Here is a 25,430-nt window from a genome sequence, read left to right as displayed (position 1 = left end):
CATGCAATAATCAGATGAACAGCATGCTTCCATTGGGACTTTCTCCAGAAATCCAATCCAAAATTGGTCAGACTGTAGATGATTTCATAAACAGCAAGAACTGTATCAAGGCCTTGTTCAGCTTGTTGATAAATTAGAGAAAGAAGACTCAAAGTTGCGATTTGAACCTTTATCCGTGATCTAATCAACCTTGGAAGCCAACCTTGGGATGGCCTTCCAAGATCCAACACCTTCGAACCTTGGAAACAGACTATATAATAATCTAAATGGGATCTGTGACCAACAAACCAGTCACGATTAGTTCTTGGAATTCGACGCATACACATTTGTCCTCGATGACTCAATTGTCCCAAAGGTACTCCAGGAGTATGCATTCACACCCATGATGAAGACACCTGCTCGGTGGTATTGCCGTTATTTTCTTTTCCCCGGATCGAGGTCCTCAGAAGGCCCAGACGAACTGCGGTATTCAACCCATGTCCCCTGTCTATATAGACAACACATCAAAAGAACTGGTTCAAAGTCTCCGAGATATTCATTGGTCCCCTGTCTTTCATGACTGCTCGCTTAGCAGGGCGATCTCCTCGTTCAGGTGGCTCACTCCGCTTCTTCTCCTTTGCACGTTTCTGCTCCTCGATATCAAGCTTTTGCTTCACGGGATCTCGGGTAAACAATACAATTGATTTTGCATTATAGCGAGAGCGGACAACAACCCTGTCTCTTCTGCTGTGGTCGGCAGTTGGTAGTTTGAACTCCAAAATCGAGAGATTCGTGGGTAGGGATGATGGTCTTCTTGAATCCTCGACTCCGGATGTTTGGAGACTAGACTGGTACACATGAAGCAAGGCCAAGAGATTATCATCGATTGTCTTTGCAGTTCCATGTGTTTCCCAAAACCAATCGAGTCTGCAGGCAGACCATCCCTTCATGGGAATGATGTTATTTGCGGGCCTATCGTAACTTTGAATCGTATCGGTGATCATCTTACACTCGTACGCCACAACTAGCTGTAGCTCTGGCAGCTCACGTAGAGCTTCCAGTGTCGCAATTGTCATTTCGCGTTGGTGGTAAAATCTAAGAATGCGGAGGTGTTGTAGTGCGTTGGATTCAATCCAGCCACGCACAAACCCATCTTGCAAGGGCATACCGTCATTGCTGACACGCACCGGTTCCACCGGGGCGAGATTCAACGAATATGGCTCACTGTAAACGTCCATAGCAACTAAATTCTTGATGTTTGGTATAGTAGCCAGATCTGTGGCAGTGCAGTAGGTAGTTGCAATCGTCAAGATTGCACGCCAGCGAAAGTCATCGCTATTAAGAATACCCATGTAGTCTCTTAATGGCGTTTTAGGATAGCCGGCATTGAGGCAATAATAAGGACTAACCTCATGGAATTGTACAGGATAAACACTCGTCATTATTTTCCATATGTGCATTGTCTGCTTGTTGCTGTGTAGGCGGTCAGATCTGAACAAACAGAGTTGAGACCTCTAATTATGACTTACCACCTTTCGAGGGCATCCCAAAGGTATTTTGCCAAATACCAGGGGACATATTCAAACAGCTCGGGCTTCAGCGCCGACTGGTCCTGCAGCAGTGCTTTCATTGCTGCGTGCTTGAGTGACCCAGATCCTCGATCATTGGTTGTCTCCCATCCATAGGGTAAAAAGGGAATCTCATGATACCATGTGGGACCGAGACGTACGAACCCGGGGGGCTGGTTGTCTTCAAGGATGATGGACATCACGGAACGGAATCATGGCCAGAATCAGCGGGGATTCAGTGAGCGGTGCAGTGTGCTGTTCTAGCAATACCCATGGATGAGATTATAGGGAAGGCTAGTGTCTTCCCAACACCAGACATCAAATGTTTGAAGTTGGACGCGTGTTTGAAGTCGAAGCGCGACTGATTTGATACCTGCACGTGACCCTGTCTTATACAGACCATTGTAGATCCACAGGTTTTTAGTAGCAAGTGGGATTTTGGTTTACCCCATCAAATTCTCGCAACCTTCAAAGGAACCTGCTCTGATTTCTTCGGCTCCCTATCTCTGTTTCATCACACCTTGATCATGTCTGCTCCTACCTTTCTAGCTAAGCATCCTGCTTATCTCCGTTACGTTCGTGAAGTTGCTTCTAGGGAACTTGTGATGCCAGAATATGAAAGGGTAAGTGGCTGCGTTCATGTGGCCCTTGAGAAATGGGAGTTATGCAGAGGAAGTATACAATAGCTGATCAAGATCCTATAAAATATAGGATGAGAAGAACCGTGTGATTCTGCACGTTGGCGAGCAATATTGTCGTTACCTAGTGCACTGTCAGCGATGTGAGAGGGCCAAACATCCACCCCAATCTATCATAAATCTATGAAGGATTGTTTTGCCTACCGTTCTCAGCATCCTTACCTGACTGCAAACTTGAAGAAGCATGTTGGCCGTCACAGTGAAGACCTACAAGTTGCCGATGGTGTCATAGGTCGGATCAGCTACATTGAACAGCAGAAAGCTCAAGGTAAGCTGAATAGTCTGACTTTCCGCATACATACCCTATTGACAGAATATTTAGCTTGGTACAATTATCTTTTTGCTTCGGTCCCCGATCCGGCCCCGTCATCCCCCTCCCCCTCGGTCACGGTTTCCAATCGCACATCCAATCGCAATTCCACCCGAAATACCGGTCGCAATGTTGATCAAAAGGTCAATTACAATGCTTGAAGAGTACAGGGTAGATTGTTTAGATTGTTTACATTTGTATATAGACTGGAGGTGGGGCTGGAAGTATGGGCTGCGGGAAAGTGGGTTAATGAATTAATAATGACTTAGTTATTAATGCATTATTAATTCATGAATTCATTAATCGATTCGTCCGTCCCCCAATGATCGTCCACCTTTTTTGGACCTCCCGAATTCCCGTCCACTTCAAATTAAAGTCATTTGGGTCTTTCTTATATAGAACAGGCTATGATTAGAGAAATATCCATGTAAATAGGTTGAGACTTAATATGTTAATAACACTTTAATAACATGTTATCCACAGTTGTACTCCGTGCCATATTCAGCACTCATATAGGGTGAGTCTGCTTTGCATTTCTCTTTCTTTCCCCAAGGGTTTTTTGTTCATTTGTATTCATGCTATGAGGAACTGCTGTAAAGAAAGAAAATTTTCAGACTTGATTGGTAGCTCAGGGAATGACTTTAGTGATTTAGCGGACAAGATCGAGGTCAAGACCTATCTATGACAAGGACCTTATTATCTAGCAAGTGGTTCGGATCTACAGTATGGAGGATCTCTACCTCAAAAGAGCAAATGAATTTCAGACAGTATCATTAGCTTATAATCTTTTGTATGATGGGGCTCGGCTTTGAGAACCCAGTGAACATATCAAGATCAACAGATGAGCACTAGCTAGGATAGCGACATTCATCGCCATACTTAAAAGCCCAGACTATCTCCATGGCCTCCATACCTCCATGCACACATACCTCAGCCCTCATTCCTGCGTGCATACCGACTATACGAACGGATTTTATCCCCCTTCCAGTAAAGCAAATAAGGGACAGGCAAAAACAAAAACGAAATCCCACCCAAGAGAGTCAACGACCATCCATTTCCAAGCTTCTTATACATCGGTTCCGCAGCAATTCTCATACCACCAGCACAAACAAGCCGCAACAACTGAAGAGAGGAGAGGGCGCTTGCAGCATATGCCTCGAACGCATCGGCAACGTACTGGTACCCGGAGACGAAAAGACAGATCGTCCCAAAGCCAAAGAATACCGAAGCGACGAGCGGACTCCAATACGAGATTTCGATTCTAGCCGTCCAGCCCATCCAGAACAGCGAGATGGGAACGAAAGGCGCACCGAACATAGCCATGTACAGACTGATCTCCGGGTCCGGGCGTTGTTGGCCCCTCCCACGGCTGCGGTAGATCTCTCTACGGAGAAGCCACATCGAAACCGGGATGACCAGTGCAGAAAGAAGCACTCCGACCTCAATGCCCAGGAATGCGATGGCGGTGGATGTCGGGCTGAAGCCGTTTGCGAGCTCATAGATGGAGACGTAGCCCGCGATGAATGCGTAGAGGATCATGAAGAGGAGGGAGAGGTAGAACGCATGGATCAAGATGATTGGTTCTGTCACAAAAAGCTGAAATGGTCGGTATAGTGAGGCACGCAAGCGATGGGTGAAGGTGGCTTTTCTGAACTCTAGTGGAGACCGGTACCGGTCGTCGCCTGTCAGACGGCGGAGCTCTTTCGCTTTCCAGTACAGCAGGACCGGGCTGTATGTCTCGGGCAGGAACAGCACAACGGGGATCAGGACGATTCCTGCCAGGATTATGGTCATCCAGTCCACCCAGCGCCAGCTTACCGAATGTGCATTGACGGCGAATGCTCCTGGAATTGGTGCCACCAATGGGCCCGTGAAGAGGATGATCGCAAAGATCGGGAAGGTGTAGACTCTTTCAATGCGTGACCAGACATCCACGAGGGATGCTGCTGCTAAAATCGCCGGGGCAGACCCGAAGAAACCAGCTAAACCGCGGCAAACAATTCGCTGCGCCACTGTTTTGGAAAGCCCGGCGCCCATGTCGAACAACATGAACCCGATCATGGTGGGGATGTACACGGGGTTGCGTCCGAGGACTTCTGATATAGGTCCTGTGACCACAGCGCCTAGTCCAGTACCCATCAGAAACACAGCTGGATGATCTCGGTTAGCCTGGTCAGAATAGATTCAAAGTGTTGACCACATACCAGTTGGTAAAGCCTGAATCACAGGAGTGGTACCATACACCTTTTTGGTGGTTGTGTAAGCAGTGGCATCGATTGCGGATGACCAGAAGATCACAAATCCAGTAAGTGAAGTGAGAATAGTCGTAAACATTCGACGAGTGAGTGTCCAGTTGTGAGGATCCATCGTGTCACAGTCACCTTCAAATGTGACGATGATGACTTTGTTCCTCTTCACTGACTCAACATCAGTCTCACTATCCGTCGCATGGTCAGCTGGCCATGGTCTTTCAACGCCAGTCACCATGATATCAGCCGTGTTTCCCAGCGTCTCTTCTGCATTGATGGTATGCGGATCGGTTGAGATTTCCGGGTCCATCTCCGAGCCCTCGATATCTCCTTCCCGCCCCAGATGTGATCGAGCGGTATGGCGAGGTTGAAGGGACGGCCCAGAGATGAAAGTCCGATGGCCGTGTTCCCTCCTTCGTTCGGCAGCCCAGTCATCGGCTGGCTCGCGAGGATACGAGTGGATCTCTCCTTCGTGGTAATCGTAGCGGCCCTCATGGGTCCAGACATCACTGGGCTTCTCATGATTTGTAACAAATTGTTGCTGGATCTTTCTGCGGATCCTGCGGTGCTGGAGAATTGACTGCATTGTGCTCGATTCAGAGATATACGTTTCGGGATCGCATCCGCGCTTGTTACTCGAGAGTTCAGACCAGTTGAAGAGCTTCTATCTCCTCGGAGGCTCCTTGGGAGGCAAAAATGACATAGGACAGTCCTCTTGAGGATATGAAGTCCGTACAGCGCCACACCCATATCACTCGGTCAGCTCTGCCCCTAATGACGGATTCCATCATATCGAGTTGAAGAGTTGTAACATGTCTAGTTCATGGAGAGCTTTTAGCCTGCTGATCTTGATATTGATCAATAACGAAGCTACCTGGGATTTTCCCATGAAACATTGCTACACCAGAAGTACATATGTTGTGCAAATGCCCAGGGCAGTTGTCTACAATGATGTCAGAAAGACCGATGCTTATCGTCATTGAGCTAATTTGCACTCCATTTTCAAAAGATAAACAGTGATAGATCACAGATTCATAAGAATTAATCACAAATAGTGCACCAACCACCCAAATATTCACTGGAACACCGAGGGTGGAGTTACATACAGGGTAATTCGTTAAAACACAGCATGCTTCATTGAAAGCCAGACAAGCATCATTCCTCGTCTTCATTTCCAAGTGTAATTACATCACGTAAAGGATGTCGGTATCTGTAGGGGTTGTCAGAATTTGATTGTGACTAAATAATCCGAGAATTCTTACCTAAGGGGTGACTGCAGCTCAGCTGTGGCTTCTGGGAATATTTGGTGGAAAGCTCTTCACGAATGCTGTTCAAAAGCTGGACATAACTCTGCTGGGGGTTCTTCCGAAGCGCAGCAATGAAAGCCCAGGACATAGCACCAGTGGCCTGGCCGGCAATCTGGGCATCCTGACTGGTTTGATCATCCTTACTGCCGGACCACATGATGACATCCGCGGGGCTAGTCTTAGTCTGCTTGTTGCGTTCATACACTTCGTCACCCTTGGTGGCCTTCTTTATGAAACCCATGGCGGTGGACATCATACTGCCCATGTCGCCACGCGCGTATGCTGACACCACACCAAGCAGGCCTTGTCCAGCCTCCTTGGCCAGGTTGGGCTCCTTGAGCACACCGGAGGTGGAGTAGACGTAGGGGAGATCCAGAGCGGAGCCAGAGTGGCAGGAGTCGAAGATCGCTGTAAGCCGGACTCCCGGTTGTAGAGTCTGCACCATGATACGGTGCATCTCATCATCAACGATGTGTCCTGCAACCCGGAAGTCCACCGGGTAGATAACTTCATCATATCCATCATCTTCGTCGCCGTCCAAGTCAGGTGTCTGACCGCCGTGGCCTAGATTCTTATTAGTTCGCCGTCATAGAAGCGATCGAGGTCTGATTACTAACCAGAGTAGTGGAAGAACAACGAGTCATTGGGACGCGCATCCTTGACCAGCCAGTGCATAGCCCGAAGAATGTTTGCCTTGGTCGGCTGGCTCATCGGATTTTGCTGGTCATCGGTCAAGAGAACCATGTCCTCGCGAGCATAGCCAAAGTTTTGGTTCAAGTAGGCTGACATGTTCTTGACATCGTTGATACATCCGCGCAGCTGACCTTTCTGACCGAAGTAATTGATACCAATCAACAAGGCCTTTCTCTTGCCCGTGCAACGGGAGTATTGGAAGTTATAGCCCTGGGGAGCGCCGTGGCCGAAGGAGACAGGGTTGCTAGGAGGGGGAGCCGGACCGCCGCTTTGACCATAGGCTATATTTGCGCATCATTAGCTTTCACTTCCGAAGGTGCGGTTCGTTGGAAAATGGGAGACAGACCTGGTCTTCCTTGCATTTGTTGCCCAGAGGGCGGACGCTGATTGTACCCAGACGGCGGAGCCTGGAAAGGATTGATCCATGTCAATCTCGTGTATATTCGACGCAACACTCATTAGGACATACATTGTAACTTTGCTGAGGAGCATGCCCGCCGTAGGACTGCTGAGGGGGCTGGGATGAATGGCTGTAACCGTACGGGTTGGATTGCTGCGGCGGCTGCTGTTGGTGCGGCTGCTGGTGGTAGGACTGGCCGGGATAGCCGCCATAGGATGGCTGCTGGTGGTGACTCATTTGTCTACAATCAAATCGTTGTCAGACTCTCCGGGTACATTCTCAATAGAGCCAAGGGATAAGCAAGCATACGGGTACTGCTGTTGCGGGGGGTATGACGGCTGCTGCGGGGGGTATCCCGGGGCGCCCGAGTAGGGTGGATAGTAAGACATTCAGAGAAATTCTCCAAGTCCACCCAGAGAATCAAGCAAACTGCAAGAATGTAGAGGACAGAACGCGATGTTGAATGTGGAGAAGGGAAGATTCAAGGCAAAACAGATCGGAAGTACGGCGGGCGCCAAGCCTTTGAAGAGTGCGAGGTAAATTTTTGGACAAATATCCAAAGAAGAAGATCAAGTCAAAAGAGTTTGGATGATTTGGGGAATTAAAAGAAAGAGAGATCTTTTGGAGAGGATCGTCAGACTGGATCCTTTGCCACTTACACTATAAGAGGGTTCGCGTCCACTTATTTCCTTATAAGGCTGTTTCGGATTGACGAAACTTGACAACAATAAAAATAAAAATAAAGGGAAGAGGGGAAACTAGAAAGAAAAAAAAAGGAAAATCTATCAAAAAAAATAATGAAAACCAACGTAATCTGGACTGACTTTTATATATCTGACATGGATTCATCGGCAGCCCCGAATCAACCCCTGGAAGCCCAAGACCCCCTCTGCATCATTGGGCTTCACTAACATTTATTCGTGAAGATTACTAACTCAATTTCATATGATAATTGCAGGATAAATAAATAACATAGCTCATACACCCGATATACAATGTAGATTGCCGTTCTGCACGTCATACACCTCCAGGAGATTCAATAGCACTGTCTTGGCGTCGAAAATGGGCCAATGAGATGTAAAATGGGTTAAAGGTCGGGAATATAGCTATGTACCTAAATAAACATGGATTCCAAATAAAACAAGGGAAAAAAAAAGCAAATATATAATATGCTACGGAGTACTCCGTGTGTCTCCATTGTAGAATATGCTCGGACCAGCTCGGCCTTGGAAGATCTGATATATCACATGCAATCATGTCCAAGGAATAGTTACTTTGATGAGGACTATGTTTTATATTGTATGTACTTGGAAAGACTGTGTTGTTAAGTCGGGTTATCTCTAGCAACTCGTCTTCTATTCTCCCTATACTTCATATTCAATATTCATCTCACAAACACCGCCTTTGAAGCCACCAAGGCCAGAGCAGAGTTCGCTTCAACCGCTTCGGGGCCTTCAATGATGCAGATGTTCTTCTTTTTTTGGGGGAATATCATCGAGCATTATCCAGTTCTGGTCAAACTCGTTTATCCTCGTCGGGGCATACCGCGGCCGCGGCCGCGGAGGGCGCGCTGGGCAGCACCTGGCGGCATACCGCGCTGCTGACCAGGTTGGGCAGACTCCTCATTCTCTGTTGATAAGAAAATATGGGTTAGTCATGATGTGGAGGATGGAAAGTAAACAAAAAAATAGTTAAGAGGTCACTTACTTATCGTTTCGTCCACACTCAAGATCAAGCAAGAGGCTTCCACTGCGGCCTGGATAGCATTGACCTTGACCAGACTGGGCTCCCAAACAAAGGCCACCATGTTGTCACGGACGCCCTCGTTGTCGAAGTCGACACCAGCCCAGGTGTTACCCTTGCGGTGCTCCACACGCAGGCGGTTCAGAATATCTGTAGCGTCGAAACCAGCATTATCACACAACTGGCGGGGAATAACCTCCAGAGCCTTGGCGAAAGCCTTGACGACGGCCTGCTGCTTGTGTGGGACGTTACGGTCGGCAAACCCGTGCATGTAGCTAGACAACTCCATCTCAGTAGCACCACCGCCAGCAACGATGGTTGTGTTGCGCAGAGCACGCTTAACAATCATGATAGCATCGTGCAGACTACGCTCCACCTCGGCAATGAATTGCTCAGCACCACCACGCAGCACAAGAGTGCAAGTCTTAGCGAGAGGGCAGTCGGAGAACAGGTTGAAGCGCTCTCCACCAATCTGGCGCTCCTCGAACGCACCACAGGTACCCAGGTGGCGCTCCTGAATATCAGTGCAAGTCGATTGGGTTGCGGCTCCGGTAGCCTGGCAAACACGGTCCATGTCGTCGGAGGCCACACGACCAGCACAGAAGATGTCTCGGTCTGCGAAGTACCTGCAAATCAAATCATTAGTGTCTAGACATATACCCCATAGCAAATAGTAAGTACGTACTGTGTGGCAAGATCGCCAATAGGCAGCTTGCTAAGCACGACCTTCGCTCCTGTCTTGTGGATAGCCTCAAGCTTGTTGAAAATGATCTGCCACTCAGCATCGACGATGGCCTGGTATTCCGAAACCTGCTCAACGCGGACTTCCGCATTGTCCTTCTCACTCTTAAGTTCCAGCTCGACGTTCAAGCACACGATACCAGGGTTCTCGAAGTGTTTGGGCTGCTGCTCGAAACCGGCGTAGGAGAAAGTCTTCTTGAAGGCGACACCGTCGACGAAAAGTGAATCCTGGAGACCACCACCGGTAACCTTCTTGACACCAATCAACCTCTCGTTGAGGTCATCCTGGTCCAGCGAAAGTACCGCATCCACAACCACTAGGATACCATATCGTCAGCCTTGGGGCAAATTTGGAACCACTAGGTAGGGGATTCTCACTCTTTGTGAAGAAGTCCGAATTGCGCTTGATAAGCTTGCTGTTCATGGCTGTTGCGGCTAACCGTCTTAGTGTCTCGACCTTCTTCTCCTGGCTGTCTGAAGCATCCATCATATCCACTGCAATCTCCTTAACCTTGTTGACTGCCATGGCGCTCGCCCTCCGCAGACCCTTAATGATGGTCTGCGAGCTGACACCCTGTTCAACGAGGTCTCGCACCTCCTTCAGAATCTCACCAGCCAGGACAACCACGGAGGTTGTTCCGTCACCGACTTCGGCATCTTGGGACCGAGCGATATCCGTGAGAATGCGGGCGGCGGGGTGCACAATATCCAAAAGCTACCAAATAAACGAAAGTCAGAATCACCATCTCCCTTCGACCATATATTTGCATCAATAATAAGACGCACCTTCATCACTGTGGCTCCATCGTTTGTAATGGTCTGTCTGCCATTGGCATCCACAAGCAGGAGATCACCACCGTAAGGACCGAGAGTGCTCTTGACTGTTCCTTGCACTGCGACACAGGCGTTGATGTTGGAGATAATCTGTCCCTTTCCCTGAGAAGCATCGGTGCCTGTGGATTGCGAAGAAGCATCAGTTAGCATATGTCACAGAATCCCACCAACAAAACTGCCCGCACTGGAGACAACACATACCCTCTTTCAACACGACAATCGTGGGGGTTTGGCCGTTGAAGGCCATGATTAGATCGGTATTCGGACACGAAACCGTTCAATAAAAAAGTAAAAGAAATACGAAAAGGGGTATGTTGAGTTGAAAGGTCGGAGGGGTTGATCTGCCAAAATTTCCCAGAGCTCCTGTTCCCCAAAAACCCCCCAGTCGCGCAAGGCGGTGACCAATCAGGGCTCTTCAACCCTACGCATTTAAAGAGATGTACAACATTTTACGTTAAATAATTAAATAAAGAGTTTCTATGATATATATTGAGATGTCTCATTCGAATAATATACCTATAAAAAAAAGCGTAGTGTATATAGCACAAACCGTCGTTTCACTGTCCACGGCACAATAGTGGTGGAGTATCAGCGGTATCTCAGCCCGATGCCTCAACGCCAATAGAACAATATAACAATGAAAAGAAAAGAAAGAAAAGTAGGGTCAAGACAAAGTAATCCCGAAATGAAGTAACGCCCCCGAAATGAGAAACCGAGAGATGAAAAGTTGAGGCTTGTTCACGTAAAGTCATAATTCCCATCCGAGGGACTTCCATACTCAAACTTAGCAAGTAATTCAGCATCATGCTGTAATTCGTGTGGGGGTGGGTTCACAAGTCCAAGCACGTCTTGTCGAAAGGGATCCGAGCCATCATCTACCATCATTTGATAGGCATTGCTGGCTGTGTGGTAGCGCATTGCATCGTCAAAGCTTGACATGCCGATATTGTGCGATCCCGAGCCGAACTGGCCCGCCATAGGGTTCTGCTGTTGGTAGCGTCGAAGCTGTTGGTGTAGTTGCATAATCTGAGGGTCGAGAGGCATGGGTGCGAACCCAGCCATGGGGTGGACTGTGCCGGGCATGGCTGCAGGAATGGGTTGGTGCATAAGAGGGTTGTAACTGGGAGGCTCATCGGGTGCTTCATCCATCGCCTGCGGGACATTGTCCGGTTCCTTCGGGGGTTGTTCCATTGTGCTATCCATATCCATGCCAGACATTGTTTCTGAGGGCGACTTATCATCGTCTTTGCTCCCTGGTATGGGGGGCGATTTGAGAGTTTCTTTGCATTGTGGACAGTCTCGAATCACGCGATTGACAGTCTCTTTGATTCGTACCCAATGGTATTTGATCGCAATAGCTGCTGTAGTTTTGTTGATTCCGGCATGCTGCTTGAGATGAACTTCTTGGGCGATATCGTACTGCTGCTGCGGGTCTGACACCACCTCTTTATCCTTCAGCATCAGCCTCTCGGGCTCTCCATCCTCCCCGCCAAGAAGTTTGTAATGAGTCGCCGCACTGCGAAGTCGACTCTTTTCGGCCCGATCAGCACCACGAGGGTACTTTCCATGCTTCAAATAATAACGGATTTTTTCAAAGCGATCCTGGGATACAGAGTCCTCGCCATCCAAACTGAGGCCTCTGCCGTAGATGATTGCATCGACAAACTCTCCAGGTTGGGATTTGATACTGCCTCCACCGGGGACTCGGCCAATCCGTTTGAAGCCAAGGGAATCCCACAGGCGACATGATGCAACGTTGGACTCATATACCAAGTTGAAGACTGCATATGTATATCCCTAGCAAACATTAATTCACAGCCCGTTTGAAGAGATCGTGGCGAAGAACTCACTAGTCGAGGTGCCCACTCCAAATAGGATTCGCCCATCAATCTACCCACGCCCTTGTTTCGAGCAGCATCAGTGACAATGAAAGTGCCATTGCAGACATGACTACTACGGCCAGGGTAGTTGGGCCGAATGTGAAAGCCACCTAGACAGATCTTGGTCCAATTGGCTCCAGCACGGTCCATCGTATGTGTCTGCTCTGCACTCTCGATATCGCCAGTAAGCATAACCACACCAAAGTTCGAAAACCAATATCGCCCGAACTGAGCCAGTGGAATGGGCTCTGTCATAGCATATGTATCTCCCTTTTCGATCTCCTTGTTGAATTGATCAGAGAGATACTTCATCAGAGCCCGGGGTACTTCCTCTGCTGAAGCAAAAGGGACCAGGGTCGCAACCGTAACCCGATCTCGCAAAGTTACTTGTCGCGGAGCCAGAGCAAGCGGATAATCTAGATCAGGGCCCGGTGGAACGAGCTCTGAATCTCCATGAACTTCAGACATGGTAAGGTGGCCCTCTGGAGGTTGCCAATCACACGACTATTTGATATGTTAGTGGGATACATTCTATTCCAGAGTATCTTTGCATCACAAAACCTCATAGGTGAATACAAAAATAACAAGAAAACAATGGCTACAAGGAACGGGATTCAACAGGGGGTCTGTTCACTGACATTCTGGACTGCTTCTAGAAGGGAGCCCTTAATCGCACTTCGAGGACCGCGTGAGTATTCTCGAGTCCGGAATGGCCGCAACGCAAGTCGAGAAGTCGTGGTCACTTGCTGACTCATCATCTATAATTAGATAAGCCGGTCTCTTGGCATTCATGCCTGGTTTATCAGGCTTTTGAACAGACACACCCTAACTAGTTATCCCAATAAGGTTACTACATAGTACTATGTAGGAGATGATTAAGAGCGTGGTGAATGGCCGACAAAGCTATGTAGATTTTGGCTGCGTGGCAGAAACCAAAAGGTGAGAACCAAGGCGCCATTGAATATGTAACATTGAAGTATATAACTAGTTATGTGTAGTTCACTCACAGTGTCCATGAAATCACCATCTCCCACAGCATAGAAGAAGCGATACAAATATAGGGAACACTATTTGTTACATAGAGATGGCTGTTATATAGTGGAATTCACTCTACCCAAAAACCCCTCCATCCTGTTCCAGGGTTGCAAAGTATCTGGTATAACTGAGCACATCGTTCTCTCACTTTACTACTTCATGCACTTCGTCAACCCTCTTGTTAACCCCCCCCCCTTCTACACCTAACACTACCATTTACGCCTTTATCTTGCTTACATCTACTATTCTCGACTACCCGGACCTTCATCACATTGATCTATGCTACTTTGAAGCATTGATTTCGAAGCTAGGGCTAACCACATCAACTTTTCACATTTACCATCTGATTCTACCAACTGCGAACATCAGATGAACATCTAACTTCTTTGCTGTCCAGACTTTCACTCCCATTTCTACCTACCATTACATGTGCTTCTTGCACATCCGGTTTCTCCGCATTAGTTCATACCATCTATCATCTACACAACTTTCATACCTTTTACCATTCCATTGTGACCTCACTGCTCACTGCAGGCAAGGAAGGTATCGCTGAATGACCCCTTTGATACTTCAATCTCCATTCTGATATTGTGCTCATGTTCACCTTACAAGCTATCTTGTGACAAACTGCAACTTCATATTCGCTGACTCCATATCTATAACCTAGACTTCTGCATACTTTGAACTATCCATCAGTGTAGTTTTGATCCACCAGGTCTATGTCTAGTCACTTGAGCTCTTGACTAACCAGGCACAGATTCTTCAATCAACTGCACAATCCATCCAATCAAGCCAAAGCCAAGATGCCTACATCTGCACCCAAAGAAGCCAAAATGGCTTGCCACCCTTCAGATGAAGTAGCGTTTATTGAGCAGCAAGAAATCCTTCGAGACCGCTGCTCCAAAGCCCTCGCCGACCATCTCAAGTCCAATCCCGATGTTGTGTGGACCGCCAAAGATGGCTACGGAAGGTACCCCACCACCAAGAAAGAAGAGGCACAGCTGAAACTGGTCCTGGATATCGAATTCAACGAGGAAAGTGGCCAATGGGAGTTCCCTCCAGCCAACAACCGACTGTCAGATGAATTAGTGTATCTGGCAGTCAAGTTCATGAACGCCCGCCACCGAGCACGACTATACCCATACGATTTCGATGCCATGGGCCATATCAACCCTCAACGCGTATCATCGGGACCTGCTCCCATAATCTGGGCTCACGGCTTGCCTTTCTTCCCAGTATACAAAGGGTATTACATCCTGTGTGGACGCGAAAACGCGACCAGCATCGGCTGGCTGATCCACGAGAAAACCAAAGATATCATGCAATCCAACCCGATCTGGTCTATTGGGGCGGTCATTGCACCTGATTCTGCCGTGAAGGCTCCTCACACTATCACCCGTCAGATGACACAGCACAAGCCTAGTGGTATCGAGAGTGAATTGAAGTACAGGAGCAAGGCCTGGACGCGCGATTTCGTGGCTGCTAACCACCATCTCTGTGCGGTTCTTCCGAATCCAGAAGTTGATGGGATTGAGATCTGCTCTCTGTGGAAAGCCTGGGGTTACAACGTTCGCTGTGGACCTATGAAACGTGGAGTAAAACTGACTACCATCCCGAAGGAATTCTTTACCAGCAATGGTATCAAAAGATTTGACCACGAGGCCCTCTCTAGGCCATACAGCAACCGCCTGTTGAACGAGGATGGCGAGCTAGATGAGGAAACGGACTCAGATGATGACACTGAGATGGAAGAACTCGCTGGAAAGAGTGGTGAAATTGCTAGCAGTGGCAATCAATCCATTATGGCTCAGTCTGCGTCCCAAGCTGACGTGGATATGGATATTGTCAGCCCAGTGGAGGTTCCAGCGCAGGTCCCAGCGCAAGGTCCAGAGCAGGTTACAGAGCAGGTCACAGAGCAGGTCACAGAGCAGGTCCCAGAGAAGGTCCCAGAGAAGGTCCCGGACGATGACAAGGAAGAGGTCACAGAAGAGGTCACAGAAGAGGTCAAGGAAGAGGCCAAGGAAGAGGCCGAGGAACAGGCCACAGAAAAGTCCACAGAAAAGGCCACAGAAGAGGCCACAGGAGAGGTCACTGAAGAGGTCGCAAAAGACGCTACAGAAGAGATCTCAAAAGAGGTGGAAAACGAGGCCCCGAAAGAGATCTCAAAGGATCTCGAAATCGCCCCCTCAGAAAAGGAGGAGCTGAAACTTGCTGAAGATCCGACATCCTGAATCGGATGTTGATGAGACTGGCGTCTACAAGAGTCAAGTAACAGCGGAAGCTCGTGTGCAGGATGTGGGAGACTTCAAAACCGAAAAGCCTAAAAAAACATGAAAATGGGGAGAGAAACGAGATCGATGTTGCTTCTACGGGATGTCAGAGGGGGCGTGATGGACCCCAAAGGTTGCTTTTCTTTTCTTTTCATTGAAATTTGGGGTTTATGGCACTGGGGGAGATTGTGCTTTTTATCCTCATGTTTTCCTCTTGCGATTTGTTTCTTTGCTTATTCTTTATTACCAGTGACACGCGGTTGATCACTGTGATTTGCAGTTACTCTTACGATATTCTTAATGGTTATTTTTGCCAGTCTCGAAGAGGATTCTCTTCATCTGGTTACTTGCTTTCTTTGAAACACTCACCATTCAGGCTGCTACAAGATGGAAGATAATCGGGTTCACGGGGTGTAATCAGGTCACTGAAGAACAAACACTATATTGGAAAAAGGAAGTCAGAAGTCCCTGGTTCATGCTAATAATCCATTGAATAAGCAATTCTAGTCATACAGGTATTATATGTTAAATAGGGTGCTTTCTAGCCCATTCTATAATTTGACAGGTTATCCTTAAAAGGCATTCAAAAGCACAGCGTAGTGTTCTTACACATAACGGCACCAATATCATCTTACGCCGACTATCTACCTAGAGGATATAAGTTCGAATTGACGTGGGAGTAACGTGTCATTAGAGAAGCCTGGCAGGCGGCATGGATTTCAAATTGAAAAGCCCAGGGAGACAAACTAATAGAGAGAAAAAAAAACCAAAAACGCCAATCATCTCGCCAGTAACCCCTCTAGATACATATGCTAGAGCTAACATCTCGATTTGGTAAAAGATGTGAACATGTAAAAAGCTCATAGAACGTGCAGGAAAGAAAGCCCATTCATGGAATTTGGCGCCATAGCTAAAAACGAGGAGAGAGGCGAAGACGAGTAGATCTGACGATAGGTTGGTAGACAGATAGAGAGAGAGAGAGAATAAAAAAAAGGCCAAAAAACAAATCAAACGCAAAAGAAAGTGTTGTATTGGGGATGTGTTTTCCCAGAAAAGAAAATCATATCGTGCGTAATTCATAGCAAATTGAAAATGACCATTCCGAGGACATGATCTTCAATATCAAATGGATGCCATCCATTTGAGATACTAGCGATCCTGCGCCAGCAGAGTCGAGTAGCGTCTTGCGTCTAGCTCGAAAGTCAGGTGTTCCCAGAACACACCGAATGGAAAGAAAAAGCCGTGGGCATTTACCTCACATGACAGTACAGCCACCACCGCTCTGGGCTCGTCTGCGTCTTCCGCCAAGAGCAGAGATAGCTCCCACACCGTAAGCATCATTCTCGTCTTCGTCTTCATTGTACAGACGCTCAGCTTCACGGGCACGACGACGACGTCGGCGAGCACCAGCACCAGCAGCACCAGCCTCTTCAGTCGCGACCATGTATTCGGCCCATTTCCGGTCCAGCCGGGATGCAGCAGCGAGATCGCCGCGCAGGACACGTTTCGTGTGTTCATCGACGGTCATCTGCCAGCCGTAGAAACATTTGAGCTGGATGATTTCGTTGGGATAGGTTGGTGCTGGTGACGGCGAAGGGGAGGAGGCTGGAGTGACGAAGGTACTTGTTGCTGGGGAGGAACCAGCGTCCGAGGTTTGTGTCACCGTCACCACTGTTGAAACGGGTTTGCGGGAGGCGCGTGGGATGTATGCGTTGCTGGAGAGGACTTCCCGGACCCCTGCCCAGGTGACGTTGGCGCAGTCGAATATCATGAGTCGTAGTCCGACTTTGGGGACCTCGTCGCTGTACCCACGGCGGCGGACACGGAAGCTGGCTTCCATCAGGGTCAGGTCTGACACTCTGGTGTTGTCCATCTCGACGGATCGGAGTTTTGGACAATTCTTCATTACCCGGAGCATTCCCGTGTCGCTGAGACTCTCGCAGTAGCTGATGTTCAAGTGTTCCAAATGTTGGGCACATGGGGATTCAGCCAGCTGCACCAGGGTGCGGTTCGTCAAGTTCTCCAAATCCTCCAGTTCCAGATGCGACAGGTTTGGTGTCGTGCGGATGACGTCCATGACGGATTCATCGGTCAGCTCGGAGCACTGGGAAACCTGCAGGCCTTCCAAATCTGGGACGTTATAGGCCAGGCTTTTCAATCCATCATCGCTCACTTCAGGGCAATAGTGAAGGTCTAGATGACGGAATTTTCGAGGTGAAACGATAGGCCGATCGGTCAGAATATCCATATTGGGGTTCTTGCCGTGAATCAGCATCTTCAGGCTCTGATCGGTTAGGTCGGTACGGCTCATAATCAAGCGATCCAAAGTATTGCGCTCGAACAAAGCCAGAGTGAATTTCTCATCTTTAAACCCACGGATTTCGCTGGCCCTAAGATCCTTTAATCGCTCACAGGACTGGACAATCCGAAGAAGACCAGTGGTATCAACATTATTGCACCAAGAAACATTCAATGTCTCGAGTTGCGGACAAGAGCGTGCAATGACTTTCATGGCCGAGTTTGTGACACTGGACAGACCCGAGAGGTTGATGGATTCCAAACGGGGATTACGAAGGAGGAAAGAGTAGATGGATGCCTTGTCGATACGACAACCCTCAAGCGAAAAGTTGACCACATTCCGACATAGATCCGAAATGCGTTCTCCATCCGAGGACCACTTCTCACGCATTTGAACGCAGCCTCTGAGATTGAGGTCTCGAACAAACGGACCACCACAAGTGATAAGCTTGACCAAAACATCACTCGGGATCTTAGAGTAGTACTCGGTGGTATCAACCTTGGACCATAATTGTCCGTTGTAGCACATCTCATTCCACGACTTGGACACAGCGGAGCAGCGGACAATTTCTTGCGGAGTGAGGTATTGGAAGATCTCCATCTTAAGCTCTTGTGGCATATCGCCCCAAAAATCAAGAGTCCTGGCCGGTTGGGATTCTGGCACGGTGACCTCCTCGAACTTCACTCCCAACGGCGTCGCGGTACGTGGCGATCCACACGATGCTGGCCTCACATCGAAGGGCAAAGGCACGGTGCGAGGTGTAGTGAAACCAGGGCCATCGGTGTCCATCAAACGAATGCGAGCATTTGTGCCCTGGGGCTCGCCGGGAGAGCTGGAGCATCCGGGAGTAGCGGGCCGAGGATTGAGGCCGCCATAAAGCTGGGAGGAACTTCCATTGCCTAGACAGGGCGAGTAGGAAGGCGAAGACAGCGAAACACAAGAAAGAGAAGCTTTATGGTCGCGGCGGTAACTAGTGGTCGATGAGGAGCGGCCGCGTCGGGTCAACGTCGGGCTGGACGACATTCGTTGGAGACTCTGCAGTAACTTCTGACGACCCTTGAGTTTTGGCGGTTGCTCTAATGGGATCTGGCCTGCCGAATTGGTCGGGCTGTTCGGAGAGATACTACCCGGAGAGGGTAGGATCTCATCGGATACTTGGGAGGTCATTTTGGCGACTTGGTTCAGTCTGTATCACCTATTCTCTGGCCTACTGCTATCTTGTCACGCCTTCCGGGGGGTGTCGGCACGGTGCGGAGGTATCACACGAGCAGTAATAACGACGGAGGATGGTGGAAACGGATAGAGCGACGGGCGCGCAGTCACCGGAAGCTCTTAGATGAGCATAGTGGTAGATTTCAGCGATGACCGGTCTTTTGGATATTGATCAGCGCTTTGAGGAATAGAGGAAACAGAGAGAGGGAGTGATCAGAATGTCGGGTGGGGAAATCACGTTGTTCGTTATTGTTCTCTCGGGGGCCCACGGCCAAAGAACCGTGGAACAAGTTTCGGCAAAGATGCCGTACAGAAAACCGAGAGAACCGAGAGACCCGAGACGGCCGAGTAGAAGATGTAGAGGATATGAGGATATGAGGGGGGGGGATTTAAGAAAAAGGAAAGAGAGATATGCAAAGAGAAACAAGAAATGGCGGAATGCAGAGAAGGGAATGCGATACATCTACTAAACTTGGTATTGACCCAACCATCACATAGCAGACGTTGTACTACGCAAGTACTCCCCCCTCTACGTTATCTGCTTATCGGTCCCCACCTAAATGTTAGTACTAGGCACCGGTATATACATGCATGTACCTTTCAAATGCCATTTTTTTAATTATTTTCTATCTTCTTTTTGGGTAACTCTGGAGTATCTTGTGTATAGTGTACTGATCTCTACAGATGTATGTACGATACCAGTGGCATGGCACAGACCCATCTTATGTGAGACCCAAGCCCAGCGGGCACTCGGCTGACGACGCCTTGAACAGAAGGACAGACCGACAGATTCGACGCCCCTCAGGCCAAAACCCACTTAAGGCCACGGTCCAGGGACATCGAGGCGAGTTGTTCCTGAGAGGCAAGCCGTTAGATTTCATTTTCGCCTTTCTATTTTCGCTGGTGGGGCCATGTGCGGGGGGAACGGACTAACCCATGGTACGAGGACAAAAAACCCATGGAATGGAACATGCCATATCCATGTCTTCTATTTTATAGTTTTACCTAAATAGGTATTTTGGGTTTATTTCATTTTGGTTTACTGTCAAGAACGCTGAGTACAACATCCCTACTACATAGTACATCCCTACATATGCATTTGCATCAAATTGGAGATGTCCAACTTCCAAGGTTCTTAGCTTGGCATATGAAGTGGAGATTACCCCCATGATAATGATAACCCGGGCTAAGCCACAGACTGGGCTTTGCCAAGGACTACAAAAAAAACCACTGGAACGTACGCTAAATTTTACCCCGCAATTCGCTCAAAGCCGCACTCTGTACGGAGTACGGAGTACGTTGTATATGATGTCTGCCCTCTTAGGTTCTATAGGTCACATAAAGAGATATGCAAAGGTATCGCAAAATCAAATGCCATGAAAAAAGGGGGTGGGAAAAAAAAAGCTTAATAAAATAACCCCAGGTAAAAAAAAAACAAGACAAATCATACGTTGATGTTCATAATCATCACCCATCAACGTGATCCTAGGTTAGAAGAAACAGAGACACTCGCTCCACACCGACCCCGAAATGATACCCAGTTCCCCGGAAAATTTTGCATCCATCATCAAAACGTAATCAACTTTGTGGGGTATCGCGTTATTTTTGTTTTTTAATAAGTAAAAAGGCGGAGGGAGAAGGAAGAGTGGTATGAAAAAGGATTCAAATGTTTTGGTTCAAGCCCCCACCATCCAAGGGTGTCCAAGCACTTCAGTAATGGTGAGTCGGTTGTCAACGTCGCGATCGAGCATCGTGCGGATGAGGTCAATGCAATCTTCCGAGAAAGGCAGGAAGGGAATGCGGAGGGGGTGGTCAAGGATCTCATCGACGTTGTAGAACGGGTTCTCTTTGTAGACAATGGTATAAAGGAGAATGCCGAGAGCCCAGATGTCCTGTTCCTTGCCTCGATACGACCTGCCCTGTAAGACCTCGGGGGCGGCATAATCTAATACATATAGTTAGCATTTTACCTTCCATGCGTCAAAGAGACAAAGGAAACGTACCAATTGTTCCCACAAAGACATCAAACGGTCCGTTTTTGATGTAGGCCGCACTCCCAAAGTCGATCAACTTGATCCGTCCCTCTCCATCAAGAACCACATTCTCATCCTTGATGTCTCGATGTACAACCAGTGCTTTGGTGTGTAAATGATTAATGGCGCTCGCAACCTGTTTGAAGATGTTTCGGCACTCCGACTCATCCATGTTGGCCTTTAGCTCGATATAATCGAACAGGTCCATCCCCGGGAGCCCGTGAGGAGTCATTTCGATGTAATAATTGATATCGTCTTCGAAGAAGCCTTCCATCTCCACAATGTTTGGGTGCTTGAGCCCATCCCGCCGCAGGAAGTCCAGAACATGGATCTCCAGTGGCACAGTACCGAGTCGCCGATCACGAGTCCACGTATCCACCAGGATCCGCTTCTTCGTAACGAATTTCAGCACCATCTTCTTTGTAGGCTGCTTCTTTGAACGTGCCAGTTTGACTTGGCCGTAGGCTCCTTGTCCCATCTCCTCGAGAATCACATAGTCGTTGATCGTTCGTTTCGCCGGAGGGTCGTTCTTCACATTAGCAGCCGAAACCGGAGGGACGGGTTGCGCGGGACGGGCGGTAAGAGGCTCAGACGCAGCCTCACTGAGTTGTTGACTGAGTGTTGATGTCGGGGTTTTGATCTCTACAGAAGCCTTGCGATTTTCCGCAGTCCGGGTATCAGCGCTGGCGTCTGACGGGCGATCTGAATCAGGATCATGTGTGGGTGAGGTAGGCTTAGAACTTGGTACAGATGATGGCGAGATGCCAGCAGCGGGTCCAGCAGCGTGGAGCTGTCTCGAGTAGGTTATCCACAAAGCGTACACCAACTCTGTGACTGCAATAGTGTCATCGCTGTCATCAGAGTCGCTGCTGCGATCGCTGCTTTTCTCTGTCTTGTCCTTTGAGAAGAAGGTGCCGCTCTTAACCACGCGTAGTTGAATGTCCACGACAATGGTTGAGCCATCCCGATGCTTGGCAAGCAAGCCACTTGGTTCTGTAAACACAGAGGCGGCATTTGCTTTTCCATCGCGGAGAATAGAAAGTGTCCGTGCGCGTCGGAAGCTGTGCTCGGGTACGACAATACCATCAACAAGTGGCACATTGTCCTCCTCGGTCAACACATCTAGAATTTCATCGAAATCGGGTACAAGCTCAGTGATGTGGAGTCCCTCTGGTCTTTCCTGGCCGAATAGGACTGAAGAGAACACGGAGTTGGAGCTGATCACGTTCAATGACGAGGACGAGAGGACCATCATGCCTGCGACATGAGGAAAACTGGAGACTTGAAGAGTGCGATCTCCTTCTCCCTTGCCAACAGCGACAGGAATACAAACGCCTGCAGCAGTGCGGGCGGCAAAGTGTTTCAGCTCCACGATTTTAGCCAATCCCTTCTCGAGGGATGTCTCAAGGGATTCCGAGGGCAAACAGGGTAAAAGGTCGGTGATCGACTGGCCTTTTTGAACGACCGATGGGCCCCAGATTTTTTCAACTTCACCTTTGGCAGTCACGACGTTCCATGAATCGTCGCACTGGATGGATGCAATATTCTCCGTTATCTCTTCCATGACCCAGATCAGGCCACCACGCTTTTCCATAACCCAGACGCTAGCGGACCCCCGTGACCCGTTGCGCTTTTGAATCGGGACCACATCACCGCACAGCAAGACTCCACGTGATTTATTGGCCGGGTGGTTGTTGTTTCGGGCATTTCTCGTGCTGGAGCCATATCCGTCATCGGTCTGCGCTCTCCGGGACTTTTCTCGTGAAGATGGTTTGCTGAGAAGTTGTGCTGTCACTCCATTCCCAAGACCTCGAAACTTGGGATTGACGGCGGAGATGTTAGCTCTTTCGGGTTGAAGTGGCATTCGGGCAGCGGCATCAGTGCTGGGATCTCGAAGTTTGGCCTTGAGCCATTCCCGGTCCTCCTTCTGTACAACCTCCAGGATGCTGAGATGGCGAACTTCGGACTGAAGAACACCAAAGATGAGACATGACAGATCATTAGCGGCCAGAATGGTCCATGGTTCCTTGGCCTCGGTCCTGAACACAGCCTGGGAAGCCGGGGTCCATTTGCTGCTATGCGCGTGAAGGGCGGGGATCTGGAATCCCAATCCAGCAGTCGAGGAGTTAAGCGAGGTGAAAGGATCCGCGGAAGAGGTGTATGGTTGTGCTAGAGTTTCCATCAGCTTGCTCCTAACAGAGACAGAGCATAGGTCCGTGTATGTACGTTTTAAGCTTACGCGCCTGGATGTAGGTGCAGAGACCAGGTCCCTCCGTTGGTTGGAGATACGATCGCTGGGCACCGGGCTCAACAATTGGGAGCTTTCAGAGGGATGTGACCCTGATGTGGTGGAATCCTGGGCGCCGTCTCGAGTGCTGGCCGGGGAGGAATCGCCATCTGAGAAGGCTTTCTCAAAGACGTTGTCGCTATTAATCTCTGCGGGTCCTGTAATGGGTCCACGGCCATGGATGTGGTTTTCCTGGGTTTCGAGCATATTTGCTCGGGCCAAAAGCTCCATCATACCTTGCATCTCCGTGTCCCCACTGGCGTTTGCTTGCGCGTTGGCGATCGCGACATTGCTTGCGGCCCATCCCATCCGGTCGCGCATGAAATCAATAGATCTCTTGAGAATATTCTGACGACTGTGGAGAAATTCCTCGGACTGTTGGGCGAAGGAAAAGGAGTGTAGCGACTCGAGTGGAAACCGGTGTAGATCTTCTAAATCCGTAAAACTTCGGCTCGACAAGTGACTGGTGTGAGCTCGGGAAGATGAGCGAGAGCGGGGAGAGGGAGCGGGCCGCTGGTTAGGCATGGGAGCTAGCGATAGCGACGAGGTAGACATGTTTGGAAGGGTCAGTACTCGCGAGGGTTGGTTTTGGCGTATACGATCCAGCCCGGATGGACCGATTCCATGGTCGTTCTCGAACAACGGAGATCTGTTGAAATACAAAAAGTGTAAGGTTGTGTTAGAAAGTAGAATGAATATTGTCGCTGACCTGGAAAGAGGGTCATATCCCGAGGAAACACTGCCCGCCGAGCTCCTGAGGTGATCTGTCTGTAAAGAAAGGTTGTGCAGTCCGGACTCGGATTCGGGCGACTCAGAGAGGGATCCTAACGGCGACGAAAGAGGACTCGGCTCGCCTAAGTTTGATCAGCATGATTCCCCTAGCTTATTATCAACTCAATCGGCGCGTCTCGAAGTTTCCATTCCACGGGCCTTTCAAGGAAATGTGACACTTTCGAGTGATCAGACGGCATCTCCGCGGTCAGATGCATCTCTGAGCATGTGCTAGCGGATGACCGTGATCACTTGGGAGAAAATCAATTCGCGCCCTAGTTGCTCCAAACCCTTCCAAGGTTTCTTTTCGGGTGCTCGATGAGTCGTGGGCTCAATCTGAACAGCACCATAACCTGTCCTCACCTCCACTAGTTCCCCGAGGCCCATGAAATGTGAAACAAAGACTGAATGTCAACATAAAAAAAAATCATGTGCGCATGACTGACCATCATGGTTGTAAGCCGACCCCATCCCCGAGGTCTCTCTTCTCTCTCTGTTGTCTCTCTTTTTTTTGGGGGTTTGGTTGTTATTCTCGGCTTCAAATTCAGATGATCAGATGGGAAACAAAGAAAAGTACGAGGCTCAATCGAGGCGAGCACTCGTGGATGTAGCTGGGGTATGCGACATGTATGGGCCGGTCATTCGCAACTGGAACGGGGGTTGGGCGGGCAGCTGCCTCGTAGGGTCTCAGGCGGCATATGTGGCGTCGCGGCTGGGCACGCAAAAAGTGAAGGACAAACAGATGCGGTCGAGGTAAAGGGATTCAAGGGGGAAAGAAAAAAGAGAAACAGCAGCGGGGAAGAGAGTGGGGAGAAGGAAAATGCGAGAAAAAGGGAACTGGGTCCCCCCCTCCGTGATGTAATAGCTTTTTTTTGGGTATTTTATATCTTTTTGTATATGGGCTATATTTTATATCTAACGGCCATTTCTCCTTGGAAAGAAAAATGAAAATAAAAATAAAATAAACATTCTCCCTTGAACAGATGATTTGCCTTCTTTAGATCGGCTGATCGACATATTTCCATCCCATGTGGCGGAGAAATCTACCGTGAAAGAGACTGGTAGAATCAGATCTATACAAGACAGAAATGATATCTCTTCAAATAGAACCACCAAGCTAC

General features: G+C 48.9%; 9 protein-coding genes across 9 annotated transcripts; 2 read left to right on the top strand and 7 right to left on the bottom strand.

Moving 5' to 3' along the window:
• Window positions 1–503: 503 nt before the first annotated feature.
• Window positions 504–1,853, bottom strand: N7455_002805 (uncharacterized protein; the record flags this gene model as incomplete). The annotated part of the gene is made up of 2 exons (XM_040959914.2): window positions 1,509–1,853; window positions 504–1,452 (listed from the first exon to the last, which is right to left on the bottom strand). The coding sequence occupies exons 1-2, from the start codon at window positions 1,745–1,747 to the stop codon at window positions 504–506; spliced, it is 1,188 nt and encodes a 395-aa protein (XP_040809635.2). The 5' UTR covers window positions 1,748–1,853.
• A 221-nt stretch (window positions 1,854–2,074) lies between these two features.
• Window positions 2,075–2,372, top strand: N7455_002804 (uncharacterized protein; the record flags this gene model as incomplete). Its single annotated transcript, XM_065604365.1, has 2 exons — window positions 2,075–2,170; window positions 2,259–2,372. The coding sequence occupies 2 exons, from the start codon at window positions 2,075–2,077 to the stop codon at window positions 2,370–2,372; spliced, it is 210 nt and encodes a 69-aa protein (XP_065462856.1).
• Window positions 2,373–3,485: 1,113 nt separating this feature from the next.
• N7455_002803 (MFS transporter) lies at window positions 3,486–5,390 on the bottom strand (the record flags this gene model as incomplete). The annotated part of the gene is made up of 2 exons (XM_040959949.2): window positions 3,486–4,705; window positions 4,760–5,390. 2 exons carry the CDS (start codon window positions 5,388–5,390, stop codon window positions 3,486–3,488), a joined length of 1,851 nt encoding a protein of 616 aa, XP_040809621.1.
• Window positions 5,391–5,988: 598 nt separating this feature from the next.
• N7455_002802 (uncharacterized protein) lies at window positions 5,989–7,593 on the bottom strand (the record flags this gene model as incomplete). The annotated part of the gene is made up of 6 exons (XM_040959905.2): window positions 5,989–6,014; window positions 6,067–6,675; window positions 6,729–7,085; window positions 7,151–7,211; window positions 7,274–7,445; window positions 7,514–7,593. 6 exons carry the CDS (start codon window positions 7,591–7,593, stop codon window positions 5,989–5,991), a joined length of 1,305 nt encoding a protein of 434 aa, XP_040809657.1.
• A 1,136-nt stretch (window positions 7,594–8,729) lies between these two features.
• N7455_002801 (chaperonin-containing T-complex subunit CCT7) lies at window positions 8,730–10,769 on the bottom strand (the record flags this gene model as incomplete). The annotated part of the gene is made up of 6 exons (XM_040959889.1): window positions 8,730–8,833; window positions 8,912–9,573; window positions 9,633–10,005; window positions 10,067–10,403; window positions 10,475–10,641; window positions 10,724–10,769. The coding sequence occupies 6 exons, from the start codon at window positions 10,767–10,769 to the stop codon at window positions 8,730–8,732; spliced, it is 1,689 nt and encodes a 562-aa protein (XP_040809631.1).
• A 286-nt stretch (window positions 10,770–11,055) lies between these two features.
• On the bottom strand, window positions 11,056–13,157 carry N7455_002800 (putative histone acetyltransferase Spt10; the record flags this gene model as incomplete). Its single annotated transcript, XM_040959953.2, has 3 exons — window positions 11,056–12,319; window positions 12,373–12,906; window positions 13,041–13,157. The coding sequence occupies 3 exons, from the start codon at window positions 13,155–13,157 to the stop codon at window positions 11,261–11,263; spliced, it is 1,710 nt and encodes a 569-aa protein (XP_040809600.2). The 3' UTR covers window positions 11,056–11,260.
• Window positions 13,158–14,240: 1,083 nt separating this feature from the next.
• N7455_002799 (uncharacterized protein) lies at window positions 14,241–15,668 on the top strand (the record flags this gene model as incomplete). The annotated part of the gene is made up of 1 exon (XM_040959952.2): window positions 14,241–15,668. The coding sequence occupies one exon, from the start codon at window positions 14,241–14,243 to the stop codon at window positions 15,666–15,668; it is 1,428 nt and encodes a 475-aa protein (XP_040809662.2).
• A 1,294-nt stretch (window positions 15,669–16,962) lies between these two features.
• Window positions 16,963–19,173, bottom strand: N7455_002798 (F-box domain protein; the record flags this gene model as incomplete). The annotated part of the gene is made up of 1 exon (XM_040959939.2): window positions 16,963–19,173. One exon carries the CDS (start codon window positions 19,171–19,173, stop codon window positions 16,963–16,965), a length of 2,211 nt encoding a protein of 736 aa, XP_040809685.1.
• Window positions 19,174–20,507: 1,334 nt separating this feature from the next.
• Window positions 20,508–25,165, bottom strand: N7455_002797 (serine/threonine-protein kinase). Its single transcript, XM_065604364.1, has 3 exons — window positions 24,756–25,165; window positions 21,222–24,392; window positions 20,508–21,163 (listed from the first exon to the last, which is right to left on the bottom strand). Exons 1-3 carry the CDS (start codon window positions 24,778–24,780, stop codon window positions 20,895–20,897), a joined length of 3,465 nt encoding a protein of 1,154 aa, XP_065462855.1. The 5' UTR covers window positions 24,781–25,165; the 3' UTR covers window positions 20,508–20,894.
• Window positions 25,166–25,430: the final 265 nt, after the last annotated feature.

The sequence above is a fragment of the Penicillium solitum genome (genome assembly GCF_028829755.1).
Source record: "Penicillium solitum strain IBT 25940 chromosome Unknown utg000001l_segment0_segment0, whole genome shotgun sequence".
Classification (NCBI taxonomy): domain Eukaryota; kingdom Fungi; phylum Ascomycota; class Eurotiomycetes; order Eurotiales; family Aspergillaceae; genus Penicillium; species Penicillium solitum.
This window is presented reverse-complemented; position numbering and strand designations above follow the sequence as displayed.

Bases quoted from the DNA above. Each gene is read 5' to 3' on its own strand.
- N7455_002797 (XM_065604364.1), bottom strand. From the start codon at position 24,780: ATGGGGTCGGCTTACAACCATGATG. The intron at 24,393-24,755 runs GTCAGTCATGCG...GATCAAACTTAG, and splicing joins GTCGGCTTACAACCATGATG to GCGAGCCGAGTCCTCTTTCG. The intron at 21,164-21,221 runs GTACGTTTCCTT...TATATGTATTAG, and splicing joins TGTCTTTGTGGGAACAATTG to ATTATGCCGCCCCCGAGGTC.